Source organism: Petromyzon marinus, chromosome 83, assembly GCF_048934315.1.
Source record: "Petromyzon marinus isolate PM22_M1 ecotype Great Lakes invasive population chromosome 83, UKy_Petmar_22M1.pri1.0, whole genome shotgun sequence".
NCBI lineage: Eukaryota > Metazoa > Chordata > Hyperoartia > Petromyzontiformes > Petromyzontidae > Petromyzon > Petromyzon marinus.
In genome coordinates, this window is record NC_133748.1 from 777239 (window position 1) to 794925 (window position 17687).

General features: G+C 51.4%; 1 protein-coding gene across 1 annotated transcript in view; it reads left to right on the forward strand.

Annotated features, from left to right (window-relative positions):
- SMC3 (structural maintenance of chromosomes 3) overlaps positions 1–17405 on the forward strand; it is a 124844-nt gene extending 107439 nt beyond the window's left edge. The window contains 5 exon segments of the mRNA XM_076057531.1: positions 1167–1379; positions 3606–3878; positions 7874–8051; positions 9170–9276; positions 17063–17405. Of these exon segments, the coding sequence (XP_075913646.1) occupies positions 1167–1379; positions 3606–3878; positions 7874–8051; positions 9170–9276; positions 17063–17134 (843 nt within the window). The 3' untranslated portion in view covers positions 17135–17405.
- Positions 17406–17687: the final 282 nt, after the last annotated feature.

Below are 17687 nucleotides of genomic sequence, written 5' to 3' on the forward strand. Positions count from 1 at the left end.
AGGCAACCGGGCAGAGATGATCTCCCAAGCGAAATGCTGAGGGAGGGTGGAGTTTGTGCACAGACTGCCCTATATGACATCATAACAACAGTCTGGACCACTGGACGGGTTCCGCAGGATTGGAAGGATGCCCTGGTGGTCCCCCTCTTTGAGAAGGGGGACCGCACAGACTGTAACAACTACAGGGGCACGCTGAGGAGTGAGACGCCCCCTCTCTCTCACCGTGTCTCTCTCACCGTGTCTCTCTCTCACTGTGTCTCTCTCTCACCGTGTCTCTCTCACCGTGTCTCTCTCACCGTGTCTCTCTCACTGTGTGTCTCACCGTGTCTCTCTCACCGTGTCTCTCTCCCGCCGTGTCTCTCTCTCTCACCGTGTCTCTCCCCCCGTGTCTCTCTCGCCGTGTCTCTCCCCCCGTGTCTCTCTCACCGTGTCTCTCTCTCTCCCGCCGTGTCTCTCTCTCTCTCACTGTGTCTCTCTCTCACCGTGTCTCTCTCTCTCACCGTGTCTCTCCCCCCGTGTCTCTCTCGCCGTGTCTCTCCCCCCGTGTCTCTCTCACCGTGTCTCTCTCTCTCTCACCGTGTCTCTCTCACCGTGTCTCACCGTGTCTCTCTCTCCGTGTCTCTCTCTCACCGTGTCTCTCTCTGTCTCTCTCTCACTGTGTCTCTCTCTCCGTGTCTCTCTCTCACCGTGTCTCTCTCACCGTGTCTCTCTCGCCGTGTCTCTCTCTCACCGTGTCTCTCTCACCGTGTCTCTCTCTCTCTCACCGTGTCTCTCTCACCGTGTCTCACCGTGTCTCTCTCTCCGTGTCTCTCTCTCACCGTGTCTCTCTCTGTCTCTCTCTCACTGTGTCTCTCTCTCCGTGTCTCTCTCTCACCGTGTCTCTCTCACCGTGTCTCTCTCGCCGTGTCTCTCTCCCCCCGTGTCTCTCTCACCGTGTCTCTCCCCCCGTGTCTCTCCCCCCGTGTCTCTCTCGCCGTGTCTCTCCCGCCGTGTCTCTCTCACCGTGTCTCTCTCCCCCCGTGTCTCTCTCCCCCCGTGTCTCTCTCCCCCCGTGTCTCTCTCCCCCCGTGTCTCTCTCCCCCCGTGTCTCTCTCTCACCGTGTCTCTCTCACCGTGTCTCTCTCTCTCTCCCACCGTGTCTCTCTCTCTCTCCCGCCGTGCCTCAGCTGTTCAAGAAGCTGGAACAGTGCAACCAGGAGCTGAAGAAGTATGGCCACGTGAACAAGAAGGCGCTGGACCAGTTTGTGAACTTCTCGGAACAGAAGGAGAAGCTGATGAAACGGCAGGAGGAGCTCGACCGAGGCTACAAGTCCATCATGGAGCTCATGAACGTGCTGGAGCTGCGCAAATACGAAGCCATACAGCTCACTTTCAAGCAGGTGAGAGACGCACAGAGAGAGACACAGAGACACACAGAGACACAGAGAGACAGAGACACACAGAGAGAGAGACAGAGACAGCTCACTTTCAAGCAGGTGAGAGACACACAGAGAGACACACAGAGACACACAGAGAGACAGAGACACACACTGAGAGACACACAGAGAGACAGAGAGAGAGAAAGACAGAGACACAGAGACACACAGAGAGACAGAGACACATCTCACTTTCAAGCAGGTGAGAGACATACAGAGAGACACAGAGAGAGACAGAGAGACACAGAGACACAGAGACACACAGAGAGACACAGAGACACAGAGAGAGACACACAGAGAGACAGAGACACAGCTCACTTTCAAGCAGGTGAGAGACACACAGAGAGACACACAGAGATACACAGAGAGACACACAGAGACACAGAGAGACACACACAGAGAGACACACAGAGACACAGCTCACTTTCAAGCAGGTGAGAGACACACAGAGACAGAGAGGCACAGAGAGACAGAGACACACACAGAGAGACACAGAGAGAGACACAGAGAGAGAGACACAGAGACACAGCTCACTTTCAAGCAGGTGAGAGACACAGAGAGACACACAGAGAGACAGAGACACACAGAGACACAGAGACACACAGAGACACAGAGAGACACAGAGAGACACAGAGAGACAGAGACACAGCTCACTTTCACGCAGGTGAGAGACACACAGAGAGACACACAGAGAGACAGAGACACGCAGAGAGACAGAGACACAGAGACACACAGAGACACAGAGAGACAGAGACACAGCTCACTTTCACGCAGGTGAGAGACACACAGAGAGACACACAGAGAGACAGAGACACGCAGAGAGACAGAGACACACAGAATAACACGTAGAGAGACACACAGAGACACAGAGAGAGACACAGAGAGAGACACACAGAGACACAGCTCACCTTCACACAGGTGAGAGACACACAGAGAGACACACAAAGAGACAGAGACACACAGAATAACACATAGAGAGACACACAGAGACACAGAGAGACAGAGACACACAGAGAGACAGCTCACCTTCACACAGAGAGACACACAGAGACAGAGACACACAGAGACACACAGAGACACAGCTCACCTTCACACAGGTGAGAGACACACAAAGAGACAGAGACACACAGAATAACACAGAGAGAGACACAGAGACACAGCTCACCTTCACACAGAGAGACACACAGAGACAGATACACACAGAGAGACACAGAGACACAGCTCACCTTCACACAGAGAGACACACAGAGACACACAGAGACACAGCTCACCTTCACACAGGTGAGACACACAGAGAGATATAGACACAGAGAGAGACACAGAGAGACAGAGACACACAGAGAGAGACACACAGAGAGAGACACACAGAGACAGAGACACACAGAGACAGAGCTCACCTTCACACAGGTGAGACACACAGAGAGATATAGACACACAGAGAGACAGAGACACACACACACAGAGATAGAGAGAGACAGAGAGAGACAGAGACACAGAGAGAGAGACACAGAGACAGAGACACCACCACGTGTGTCCCCTCATTTCCTCCTCCACCACCTCTCCCACCTCCTCCTCTACCGCTTCCTCCTGCTCCTCCACCACCCTCACCACCACCACCCTCACCACCACCCTCACCACCACCACCACCCTCACCACCACCACCACCCTCACCACCACCACCACCACCCTCACCATCTCCCCCCGCTCACCACCACCACCACCCTCACCATCTCCCCCCGCTCACCACCCTCACCATCTCCCCTGCTCACCACCACCACCCTCACCATCTCCCCCCGCTCACCACCCTCACCATCTCCCCCCGCTCACCACCCTCACCATCTCCCCCCGCTTACCACCACCACCCTCACCACCACCACCCTCACCATCTCCCCCGCTCACCACCACCACCCTCACCATCTCCCCCCGCTCACCACCACCACCCTCACCATCTCCCCCCGCTTACCACCACCACCCTCACCACCACCACCCTCACCATCTCCCCCGCTCACCACCACCACCCTCACCATCTCCCCCCGCTCACCACCCTCACCATCTCCCCCTGCTCACCACCACCACCACCCTCACCATCTCCCCCTGCTCACCACCACCACCCTCACCACCACCACCCTCACCACCACCACCACCACCACCCTCACCACCACCCTCACCACCACCCTCACCACCTCCCAGGTGTCTCGCAACTTCAGCGAGGTCTTCCAGAAGCTGGTGCCGGGCGGCAAGGCGACGCTCATCATGAAGAAGGGCGACATTGATGGGGCCGGGGCCGGGGCCGGGGCCGCCGCCGCTGGTGGCTCAGCGGGCGGCCAGGACGATGGAGGGGATGGCGGTGGGGCTGGTGGCTCCGGCGGGGACCCCGGCCCCTCGCACGGCAGCAGCAGCGGCAGCAGCGGCAGCGGCGGCAACGTCCCCTCCATCGAGCAGTTCACGGGAGTCAGCATCCGGGTCACTACACTGCACTATACACTACACTATACACTACATTATACACTACACTATACACTACATTATACACTACACTATACACTACATTATACACTACATTACTATACACTATACACTACATTATACACTACACTATACACTGCACTATACACTACACTATACACTACATTACACTACACTATACACTGCACTATACACTACACTATACACTACATTACACTACACTATACACTACACTATACACTACATTATACACTACATTATACACTACATTACACTACATTATACACTACACTATACACTACTATACACTACACTACTATACACTACACTATACACTACTATACACTACACCACTATACACTACTATACACTACACTATTATACACTACTATACACTACACCACTATACACTACTATACACTACACCACTATACACTACACCACTATACACTACTATACACTACACCACTAAACACTACTATACACTACACCACTATACACTACTATACACTACACCACTAAACACTACTATACACTACACTACTATACACTACACTATACACTACTATACACTACACCACTATACACTGCTATACACTACACCACTATACACTACTATACACTACACCACTATACACTACACTACTATACACTACACTATACACTACTATACACTACACCACTATACACTACTATACACTACACTATTATACACTACTATACACTACACCACTATACACTACTATACGCTACACCACTATACACTACACCACTATACACTACTATACACTACACCACTAAACACTACTATACACTACACTACTATACACTACACTATACACTACTATACACTACACCACTATACACTACTATACACTACACCACTATACACTACTATACACTACTATACACTACACTACTCTCTCTTTCTCTGTGCCTCTGTGTCTCTGTCTCTGTGTCTCTGTCTCCGTGTCTCTGTGTCTCTGTCTCCGTGTCTCTGTGTCTCTGTGTCTGTGTCTCTGTCTCCGTGTCTCTGTGTCTCTCTGTCTCTGTGTCTCTGTAGGTATCGTTCACAGGCAAGCAGGCGGAGATGAGAGAGATGCAGCAGCTCTCTAATCACCGTGTCTCTGTGTCTCTGTGTCTCTCTGTCTCTGTGTCTCTCTGTCTCTCTGTCTCTGTGTCTCTCATCACCGTGTCTCTGTGTCTCTCTGTCTCTGTGTCTCTCTGTCTCTCTGTCTCTGTGTCTCTCATCACCGTGTCTCTGTGTCTCTCTGTCTCTGTGTCTCTCTGTCTCTCTGTCTCTGTGTCTCTCATCACCGTGTCTCTGTGTCTCTGTGTCTCTGTCTCCCTGTCTCCGTGTCTCTGTAGGTATCATTCACAGGCAAGCAGGCGGAGATGAGAGAGATGCAGCATCTCGCTAATCACCGTGTCTCTGTGTCTCTCTGTGTCTCTGTGTCTCTCTGTCTCTGTGTCTCTGTGTCTCTGTGTCTCTCTGTCTCTGTGTCTCTCTGTCTCCCTGTCTCCGTGTCTCTCTGTCTCTGTGTCTCTCTGTCTCCCTGTCTCTGTGTCTCTCTGTCTCTGTGTCTCTGTGTCTCTGTGTCTCTCTGTCTCTGTGTCTCTGTCTCCCTGTCTCTGTCTCCCTGTCTCTGTGTCTCTGTAGGTATCGTTCACAGGCAAGCAGGCGGAGATGAGAGAGATGCAGCAGCTCGCTAATCACCGTGTCTCTGTGTCTCTGTGTCTCTCTGTCTCTGTGTCTCTGTCTCCGTGTCTCTGTGTCTCTGTGTCTCTGTGTCTCTGTCTCCGTGTCTCTGTGTCTCTCTCTCCGTGTGTCTCTGTGTCTCTGTGTCTCTGTCTCTGTGTCTCTCTGTCTCTGTGTCTCTCTGTGTCTCTCTGTCTCTGTGTCTCTGTCTCCCTGTCTCTGTCTCCCTGTCTCCGTGTCTCTGTAGGTATCGTTCACAGGCAAGCAGGCGGAGATGAGAGAGATGCAGCAGCTCGCTAATCACCGTGTCTCTGTGTCTCTGTGTCTCTCTGTCTCTGTGTCTCTCTCTCCGTGTGTCTCCGTGTCTCTGTGTCTCTCTCTCCGTGTGTCTCTGTGTCTCTGCAGGTATCGTTCACAGGCAAGCAGGCGGAGATGAGAGAGATGCAGCAGCTCTCTCATCACCGTGTCTCTGTGTCTCTCTGTCTCTGTGTCTCTCTGTCTCTGTGTCTCTGTGTCTCTCTGTCTCTGTGTCTCTCTCTCCGTGTGTCTCCGTGTCTCTGTGTCTCTCTCTCCGTGTGTCTCCGTGTCTCTGTGTCTCTCTCTCCGTGTGTCTCTGTGTCTCTCTGTCTCTCTGTCTCTCTGTGTCTCTGTCTCCGTGTCTCTGTAGGTATCGTTCACAGGCAAGCAGGCGGAGATGAGAGAGATGCAGCAGCTCGCTAATCACCGTGTCTCTGTGTCTCTGTGTCTCTGTGTCTCTCATCACCGTGTCTCTGTCTCTGTGTCTCCGTGTCTCTCTGTCTCTCTGTCTCTGTGTCTCTGTCTCTGTGTCTCCGTGTCTCTGTAGGTATCGTTCACAGGCAAGCAGGCGGAGATGAGAGAGATGCAGCAGCTCACTAATCACCGTGTCTCTGTGTCTCTGTGTCTCTCTGTCTCCGTGTCTCTCTGTCTCTGTGTCTCTCTCTCTGTCTCTGTGTCTCTGTAGGTATCGTTCACAGGCAAGCAGGCGGAGATGAGAGAGATGCAGCAGCTCGCTAATCACCGTGTCTCTGTGTCTCTCTGTGTCTCTGTGTCTCTCTGTCTCTGTGTCTCTGTGTCTCTCTGTCTCTGTGTCTCTCTGTCTCCCTGTCTCCGTGTCTCTCTGTCTCTGTGTCTCTCTGTCTCCCTGTCTCTGTGTCTCTCTGTCTCTGTGTCTCTGTGTCTCTGTGTCTCCCTGTCTCTCTGTCTCTCTGTCTCTCTGTCTCCCTGTCTCCGTGTCTCTGCAGGTATCGTTCACAGGCAAGCAGGCGGAGATGAGAGAGATGCAGCAGCTCGCTAATCACCGTGTCTCTGTGTCTCTGTGTCTCTCATCACCGTGTCTCTGTGTCTCTGTGTCTCTGTGTCTCTCTGTCTCCCTGTCTCCGTGTCTCTGTAGGTATCGTTCACAGGCAAGCAGGCGGAGATGAGAGAGATGCAGCAGCTCACTAATCACCGCGTCTCTGTGTCTCTCTGTGTCTCTGTGTCTCTCTGTGTCTCTGTCTCTGTGTCTCTGTCTCTGTGTCTCTGTAGGTATCGTTCACAGGCAAGCAGGCGGAGATGAGAGAGATGCAGCAGCTCACTAATCACCGTGTCTCTGTGTCTCTGTGTCTCTCTGTCTCTGTGTCTCTGTCTCTCTGTCTCTGTCTCCCTGTCTCCGTGTCTCTGCAGGTATCGTTCACAGGCAAGCAGGCGGAGATGAGAGAGATGCAGCAGCTCGCTAATCACCGTGTCTCTGTGTCTCTGTGTCTCTGTGTCTCTCATCACCGTGTCTCTGTCTCTGTGTCTCCGTGTCTCTCTGTCTCTCTGTGTCTCTGTCTCTGTGTCTCTGTCTCCGTGTCTCTGTCTCTGTGTCTCTGCAGGTATCGTTCACAGGCAAGCAGGCGGAGATGAGAGAGATGCAGCAGCTCGCTAATCACCGTGTCTCTGTGTCTCTGTGTCTCTGTGTCTCTCATCACCGTGTCTCTGTCTCTGTGTCTCTGTGTCTCTCTGTCTCTGTGTCTCTCTCTCCGTGTGTCTCTCTGTCTCTGTCTCTCTGTCTCCCTGTCTCCGTGTCTCTGTAGGTATCGTTCACAGGCAAGCAGGCGGAGATGAGAGAGATGCAGCAGCTCGCTAATCACCGTGTCTCTGTGTCTCTGTGTCTCTCTCTCTGTCTCCGTGTCTCTGTAGGTATCGTTCACAGGCAAGCAGGCGGAGATGAGAGAGATGCAGCAGCTCGCTAATCACCGTGTCTCTGTGTCTCTGTGTCTCTCTGTGTCTCTCTGTCTCCGTGTCTCTGCAGGTATCGTTCACAGGCAAGCAGGCGGAGATGAGAGAGATGCAGCAGCTATCCGGCGGGCAGAAGTCGCTCGTGGCACTGGCTCTCATCTTCGCCATCCAGAAATGCGACCCAGCACCGTTCTACCTCTTTGACGAGATAGACCAAGCACTTGACGCACAGCACCGCAAGGCTGTGTCTGGTGAGAGAGAGACACAGAGAGAGAGAGAGACAGAGACGCAGAGAGAGAGACACACACAGAGAGAGAGAGACAGAGAGAGAGACAGAGACACACAGAGAGAGACAGAGACACACAGAGAGAGACAGAGACACACAGAGAGACAGAGACACAGAGAGAGACAGACACAGAGAGAGCTAGAGACACAGAGAGAGACAGAGACACAGAGAGAGAGACACACAGAGAGAGAGAGACAGAGATAGACAGATACAGAGAGAGACACAGAGAATCAGAGAGAGAGACACAGAGAGAGATAGACAGAGACAGAGAGAGGCTGTGTGTGTGTGTCCCCTCTGTGTGTGTCTCCTCTGTGTGTGTACCCTGTGTGTGTGTGTACACTGTGTGTGTGTGTGTACCCACTATGTGTGTACCCTGTGTGTGTCCCCTCTGTGTGTGTGTACCCTCTGTGTGTGTGTACCCTGTGTGTGTGTGTGTACCCTGTGTGTGTGTGTGTCTACCTGTGTGTGTACACTGTGTGTGTGTACCCTGTGTGTGTGTATCCCCTGTGTGTGTGTATCCCCTGTGTGTGTGTGTGTACCCTGTGTGTGTGTGTACCCTGTGTGTGTACCCTGTGTGTGTGTGTGTGCCCTGTGTATGTGTATCCCCTGTGTGTGTACCCTGTGTGTCTGTGTGTACCCTGTGTGTGTGTGTGTACCCTGTGTGTGTGTGTGTACCCTGTGTGTGTACCCTGTGTGTGTGTGTGTACCCTGTGTGTGTGTGTGTACCCTGTATGTGTGTGTACCCTGTGTGTGAACCCATCTGTGTAACCCCTGTGTGTAAACCCCTGTGTGTGTATATGTCCGCGTGTGTGTGTCCGCGCGTGTGTGCGTGTGTGTGTGTGCGTGTGTGTGTGTGCGTGTGTGTGTGTGCGTGTGTGTGAATGTGCGTGTGTGCGTGTGTGTGTGTGCGTGTGTGTGTGTGCGTGTGTGTGTGTGTGCGTGTGTGTGTGTGTGCGTGTGTGTGAATGTGCGTGTGTGTGAATGTGTGTGTGTGTGTGCGTGTGTGTGCGTGTGTGTGTGTGCGTGTGTGTGAATGTGTGTGTGTGCGTGTGTGTGAATGTGTGTGTGTGTGCGTGTGTGTAGACATGATTGCTGAGTTGTCCCAGCATGCCCAGTTCATCACCACCACGTTCAGGCCGGAGCTGCTGGAGTCAGCGGACAAATTCTACGGAGTGAAGTTCCGCCACAAAGTGATGCTCGCAGTACACACACAGTACACACACAGTATACACACAGTACACACACAGTACACACACAGTACACACACAGTACACACACAGTACACAGTACACACAAACACAGTACACAGTACACACACACAGTACACACAGTATACACACACAGTACACACACAGTACACACACAGTACACACACACAGTACACACACACAGTACACACACAGTACACACACACAGTACACACACAGTACACACACACAGTATACACAGTACACACACACAGTACACACACAGTACACACACAGTACACACAGTATACACACACAGTACACACACAATACACACACAGTACACACACAGTACACACACAGTACACACAGTATACACACACAGTACACACACAATACACACACAGTACACACACAGTACACACACAGTACACACAGTACACAGTACACACAAACACAGTACACAGTACACACACACAGTACACACAGTATACACACACAGTACACACACAGTACACACACAGTACACACACACAGTACACACACACAGTACACACACACAGTACACACACAGTACACACACACAGTACACACACAGTACACACACACAGTACACACACAGTACACACACACAGTACACACACAGTACACACACAGTACACACAGTATACACAGTATACACACACAGTACACACACAGTACACACAGTACACACACAGTACACACAGTATACACAGTATACACACACAGTACACACACAGTACACACACAGTACACACACACAGTACACACACAGTACACACACAGTACACACACACAGTACACACACAGTACACACAGTACACACACAGTACACACACACAGTACACACACAGTACACACAGTATACACACACAGTACACACACAGTACACACAGTATACACACACAGTATACACACAGTACACACACAGTACACACAGTACACACACAGTACACACACAGTACACACAGTACACACACACAGTACACACACAGTACACACACACAGTATACACACACAGTACACACACACAGTACACACACACAGTATACACACAGTATACACACAGTACACACACACAGTACACACACAGTACACACACACAGTACACACACAGTACACACACACAGTACACACACAGTACACACAGTACACACACAGTACACACACAGTACACACACACAGTACACAGTATACACACAGTACACACACACAGTACACACACTACACACACAGTACACACACACAGTACACACACAGTACACACACACAGTATACACAGTACACACACAGTACACACACACAGTATACACACAGTACACACACACAGTACACACACAGTACACACAGTACACACACACAATACACACACAGTACACACACAGTACACACCGTACACACACAGTACACACACAGTACACACACAGTACACACACAGAACACACACAGTACACACACAGTACACACAGTACACACACAGTACACACACAGTATACACACAGTACACAGTACACACACAGTACACACACAGTACACAGTACACACACACAGTACACAGTATACACACAGTACACACACAGTACACACACAGTACACACACACAGTACACACACACAGTACACAGTATACACACAGTACACACACACAGTACACACACACAGTACACACACAGTACACACACAGTACACACACACATTACACACACACAGTACACACACAGTATACACACAGTACACACACAGTATACATACACAGTACACACACACACAGTATACACGCAGAACACACACAGTACACACAGTACACACAGGACACACACACACACAGTATACACACAGTACACACACAGTACACACAGTACACAGTATAAACACAGTATACACACAGTACACAGTATACACACAGTACACACACACACAGTATACACGCAGAACACACACAGTACACACAGTACACAGTATACACACAGTACACACACACACACACAGTACACACACAGTACACACACACAGTACACACGCAGTACACACACAGTACACACACAGTACACACACACAGTACACACACAGTACACACACACAGTACACACGCAGTACACACAGTACACACACAGTACACACACAGTACACACACACAGTACACACACAGTACACACGCAGTACACACAGTACACACACAGTACACACACAGTACACACAGTACACACACACAGTACACACACAGTACACAGTACACACACAGTACACACACAGTACACACAGTACACACACACAGAACACACACAGTACACACACTATACACACAGTACACACACAGTACACACACAGTACACACACAGTATACATACACAGTATATACACACAGTACACACACACAGTACACACTCAGTACACACACAATACACACAGTATACACACAGTACACACACACAGTACACACTCAGTACACACGCAGTACACACGCAGTACACACACAGTACACACGCAGAACACACACAGTACACACACGCAGAACACAGAGTACACACACACAGTACACACACACAGTACACACACACAGTACATACACAGTACACACACAGTACACACACAGTATACACACATAGTACACAACACACAGTACACACACAGTATACACACATAGTACACAACACACAGTACACACACAGTATACACACATAGTACACAACACACAGTACACACGCAGTACACACACAGTACACACACACAGTTCACACACAGTACACATGCAGTACATGCAGTATACACGCAGTACACACACTACACTACACACACACAGTACACAATGTGTGTGACACTGTGTGTGTGACACTGTGTGTGACACTGTGTGTGTGACACGTGTGTGTGTAACACTGTGTGTGTGTGTGACACTGTGTGTGTGTGACACTTTGTGTGTGTGACACTTTGTGTGTGTGACACTGTGTGACACTGTGTGTGTGTGACACTGTGTGTGTAACACTGTGTGTGTGACACTGTGTGTGTGACACTGTGTGTGTGACACTGTGTGTGTGACACTGTGTGTGTGTGTGAGACACTGCGTGTGACACTGTGTGTGCGTGTGACACTGTGTGTGACACTGTGTGACACTGTGTGTGTCACACTGTGTGTGTGACACTGTGTGTGTGACACTGTGTGTGTGTGTGACACTGTGTGTGTGTGTGACACTGTGTGTGACACTGTGTGTGTGTACACTGTGTGTGTGTACACTGTGTGTGTGACACTGTGTGTGTGACACTGTGTGTGTGTGTGACACTGTGTGTGTGTGTGACACTGCTGAGGCTGCGGTGCCTCAAATATTGGATGAAGTCACCCCCTGTGAGTGGCTGGCTGAGGTGCCATCTGCTGAGGAAGTATTGAAGGCGATCCGGAGTCTGAGACCAGGAAAGGCAGCGGGCAGAGATGATCTCCCAAGCGAAATGCTGAGGGAGGGTGGCGTTTGTGCACAGACTGCCCTATATGACATCATAACAACAGTCTGGACCACTGGACGGGTTCCGCAGGATTGGAAGGATGCCCTGGTGGTCCCCCTTTTTAAGAAGGGGGACCGCACAGACTGTAACAACTACAGGGGCATCTCACTCCTCAGTGTGCCGGGAAAGGTCCTGGCAAGGATTATTCAGCATCGCCTTGCCAGGCACGCTGAGGAGAGGCTTGCGGAGCCCCAATGCGGTTTCAGGAAAGGGCGGTCCTGCACAGATGCCATATTTTCTGTCCGTCTGCTACAGCAGAGGTGTAGGGAATTCCAACAAGACCTACATCTCTGCTTTATTGACCTGGTCAAGGCCTATGATACCATCAGTAGGCCTGGGCTCTGGGTCGTTCTCCGTGCTTTTGGAGTACCTGACCCTCTGCTCACGATCATTAAGGACCTTCATGATGGTGAGCGGGCCCGGGTAAAACTACGTGGCCGGGAGTCAGAGCCATTCCCTGTACACCTTGGGGTGCGACAGGGATGTCCTCTGGCTCCCACATTATTTAACATCTATTTTGACCACGTAGTTCGTGAAGCCTTCAATAGCTGTACCGGGGGAATCTCCATATGGTACAGATATAATGGGAGGCTAATCGATGCCCGGGTGCGGTCAAGGGATGGCTCCCTATTGCTCAACCACGTTATGTATGCTGATGACTTGGTAATAGCTGCTCAGTCAGAGAAGGAGTTGGAGACGCTGCTGCTGAGACTGGAGCGTGCCACTAAGAGGTGGGGCCTTACCATCAGCCCCACCAAAACTAAGCACCTGCCTGGGTATTTTGTACCATCGGACACTCCACCCCCACAACTCCCAATCGGTGATGGGGCAGTTGTGGAGAGAGTGGAGAGTTTCCCATACCTGGGCAGTGTGCTTATGACTGGCTCCAGTTTAACAGCAGAGGTCTCACTCCGAATCAGTCGAGCGGCAATATCTTTTCATCGGTTGCGTAATGCTGTGTGGAAGCTACCTGGTCTGTCGCTCCGCACTAAGCTTCAGGTCTTCTCGGCCACGGTCATTCCCTCCCTTCTCTACGCTTGCGAAACGTGGACCCCCCTAATGGAACATCTTCGCCGGTTAGAAACATTTAGGCTGACCTGCCTACGATCCATCTTGGGTTTAACCAGACTGGATTGTGTGAGGAGCTCACAAATCCTTGAAAGATCTGGGCAGGGTCCCATCGGTGAGCTCCTCCGGCAGGCAAGGCTGCGATGGCTGGGTCATGTAGCCCGCATGCCCAGCCACCGCATGCCGAAACAGCTTTTGTTTGGCCGGATTGAGGGGGCTAAGCGGGCGCGGCACGGGCTAGAGAAGAGATGGAGTGATGTGGTACAGGAGGACGTGGAGCTGAGTGGACTTGCCGATGACTGGTACCAGCGGTGTCAAGATCGGCCTCTGTGGAGGAGGCTCGTGAAGGATGCTACTGGGCAGTTGGAGGCAGTCGCCCTCCAACAACAACGGAGGGCGGAGGAGCGACGCTCACAACAGCGAGCGGAGCGCCGGGTGGCTAAAGCACAGCAGGTTGGCACAGTAGGGGGCACAGGTGGTGCATCAGCCAGTCATCTCAGTCAGTCGACCCGTGGCACCTGGGTCTGCCCCGTGACCTCCTGCCAGCGGGCGTTCGACACTTCACGTGGCCTCAGGGTGCACATAGCCTGGCACAAGCGTCGTGGTGACGTCACCGCCACTTAGTGGCGAATGGCGGTTGTTGTTGTTGTTGTTGTGTGTGACACTGTGTGTGTGTGACACTGTGTGTGTGACACTGTGCGTGTGACACTGTGTGTGTGACACTGTGTGTGTGACACTATGTGACACTGTGTGTGACACTGTGTGTGTGTGTGACACTGTGTGTGTGTGTGTGACACTGTGTGTGTGTGACACTGTGTGTGTGACACTGTGTGACACTGTGTGTGTGACACTGTGTGACACTGTGTGTGACACTGTGTGACACTGTGTGTGTGTGACACTGTGTGTGTAACACTGTGTGTGACACTGTGTGTGTGTGTGACACTGTGTGTGTGTGACACTGTGTGTGTGACACTGTGTGTGTGACACTGTGTGTGTGTGACACTGTGTGTGTGTGTGACACTGTGTGTGTGACACTGTGTGTGTGTGACACTGTGTGTGTGTGTGACACTGTGTGTGACACTGTGTGACACTGTGTGTGTGACACTGTGTGACGCTGTGTGACACTGTGTGACACTGTGTGTGACACTGTGTGTGTGTGTGACACTGTGTGTGACACTGTGTGTGTGACACTGTGTGTGTGACACTGCGTGTGTCACTGTGTTTGTGTCACTGTCTGTGAGACACTGTGTGTGTGACACTGTGTGTGACACTGTGTGTGTGACACTGTGTGTGACACTGTGTGTGACACTGTGTGTTTGTGTGAGACACTGTGTGTGACACTGTGTGTGTGTGACACTGTGTGTGACACTGTGTGACACTGTGTGTGTGTGTGACACTGTGTGACACTGTGTGACACTGTGTGTGACACTGTGTGTGTGTGTGACACTGTGTGTGTGACACTGTGTGTGTGACACTGTGTGTGTGACACTGTGTGACACTGTGTGTGTGTGTGTGACACTGTGTGACACTGTGTGACACTGTGTGTGACACTGTGTGTGTGTCACTGTGTGTGTGACACTGTGTGTGTGACACTGCGTGTGTCACTGTGTTTGTGTCACTGTCTGTGAGACACTGTGTGTGACACTGTGTGTGTGACACTGTGTGTGTGTCACTGTGTGTGTGACACTGTGTGTGTGACAATGTGTGTGACACTGTGTGTGACACTGTGTGTGTGTCACTGTGTGTGTGAGACACTGTGTGTGTGACACTGTGTGTGTGTCACTGTGTGTGTGACACTGTGTGTGTGACAATGTGTGTGTGACAATGTGTGTGTGTGTGACACTGTGTGTGTGACACTGTGTGTGACACTGTGTGTGTGACACTGTGTGTGACACTGTGTGTGTGACACTGTGTGTGACACTGTGTGTGTGTGTCACTGTGTGTGACACTGTGTGTGACACTGTGTGACACTGTGTGTGTCACTGTGTGTGTCACTGTGTGTGTAACACTGTGTGTGTGACACTGTGTGTGACACTGTGTGTGACACTGTGTGTGACACTGTGTGTGTGTGACACTGTGTGTGTGTGACACTGTGTGTGTGTGACACTGTGTGTGTGTGACACTGTGTGTGACACTGTGTGACACTGTGTGTGTGTGTGACACTGTGTGACACTGTGTGACACTGTGTGTGACACTGTGTGTGTGTCACTGTGTGTGTGACACTGTGTGTGTGACACTGTGTGTGTGACACTGTGTGTGTGACACTGTGTGTGACACTGTGTGACACTGTGTGTGTGTGTGTGACACTGTGTGACACTGTGTGACACTGTGTGTGTGTCACTGTGTGTGTGACACTGTGTGTGTGACACTGTGTGTGTGACACTGCGTGTGTCACTGTGTTTGTGTCACTGTCTGTGAGACACTGTGTGTGACACTGTGTGTGTGACACTGTGTGTGTGACACTGTGTGTGACACTGTGTGTGACACTGTGTGTGTGTCACTGTGTGTGTGACACTGTGTGTGACACTGTGTGTGTGACACTGTGTGTGTGTCACTGTGTGTGTGACACTGTGTGTGTGACAATGTGTGTGTGACAATGTGTGTGTGTGTGACACTGTGTGTGTGACACTGTGTGTGACACTGTGTGTGTGACACTGTGTGTGACACTGTGTGTGTGACACTGTGTGTGACACTGTGTGTGTGTGTCACTGTGTGTGACACTGTGTGTGACACTGTGTGTGACACTGTGTGACACTGTGTGTGTCACTGTGTGTGTCACTGTGTGTGTAACACTGTGTGTGTGACACTGTGTGTGACACTGTGTGTGACACTGTGTGTGTGTGACACTGTGTGTGTGTGACACTGTGTGTGTGTGACACTGCGCGTGACACTGTGTGTGTGTGTGACACTGTGTGTGACACTGTGTGTTTGTGTGAGACACTGCGTGTGACACTGTGTGTGTGACACTGTGTGTTTGTGTGAGACACTGTGTGTGACACTGTGTGTGTGTGTGACACTGTGTGTGTGACACTGCATGTGACACTGTGTGTGACACTGTGTGTGTGACACTGTGTGTGTGACACTGTGTGACACTGTGTGTGTGTGACACTGTGTGACACTGTGTGTGACACTGTGTGACACTGTGTGTGACACTGTGTGACACTGTGTGTGTGACACTGCGTGTGTCACTGTGTGTGTGTCACTGTCTAGGTAAGTCACATCGATGTGATCTCGGCGGAGCAAGCCAAGGACTTTGTGGAAGATGACACCACGCACGGCTAGAGAGAGACTCAGAGAGAGCTGTACATATACACACACTACACACACACTACACACACACTACACTACACACACACTACACACACCACACTACACACAAACACCACACTACACACCCCCTCACAGCCACACATTCCTGGGTGTGAGGCCTATCCCCATGGGGAGTGTTCACTAGGCCTGCTTCCCATGGGGTTCCTCATCCCGTAGCTCACCCACAGTGGAACTGCCATGGATCTACCCACCTACTCACCCACTCACTCACCCACTCACTCACCCACCTACTCACCCACCCACTCACCCACCCACTCACCCACTCACTCACCCACCTACTCACCCACCCACTCACCCACCCACTCACTCACCCACCCACTCACTCACCCACTCACCCACCTACTCACCCACCTACTCACCCACCTACTCACCCACCCACTCACTCACCCACCCACTCACTCACCCACTCACCCACCTACTCACCCACCTACTCACCCACCCACTCACCCACCCACTCACTCACCCACCCACTCACTCACCCACTCACCCACCTACTCACCCACCT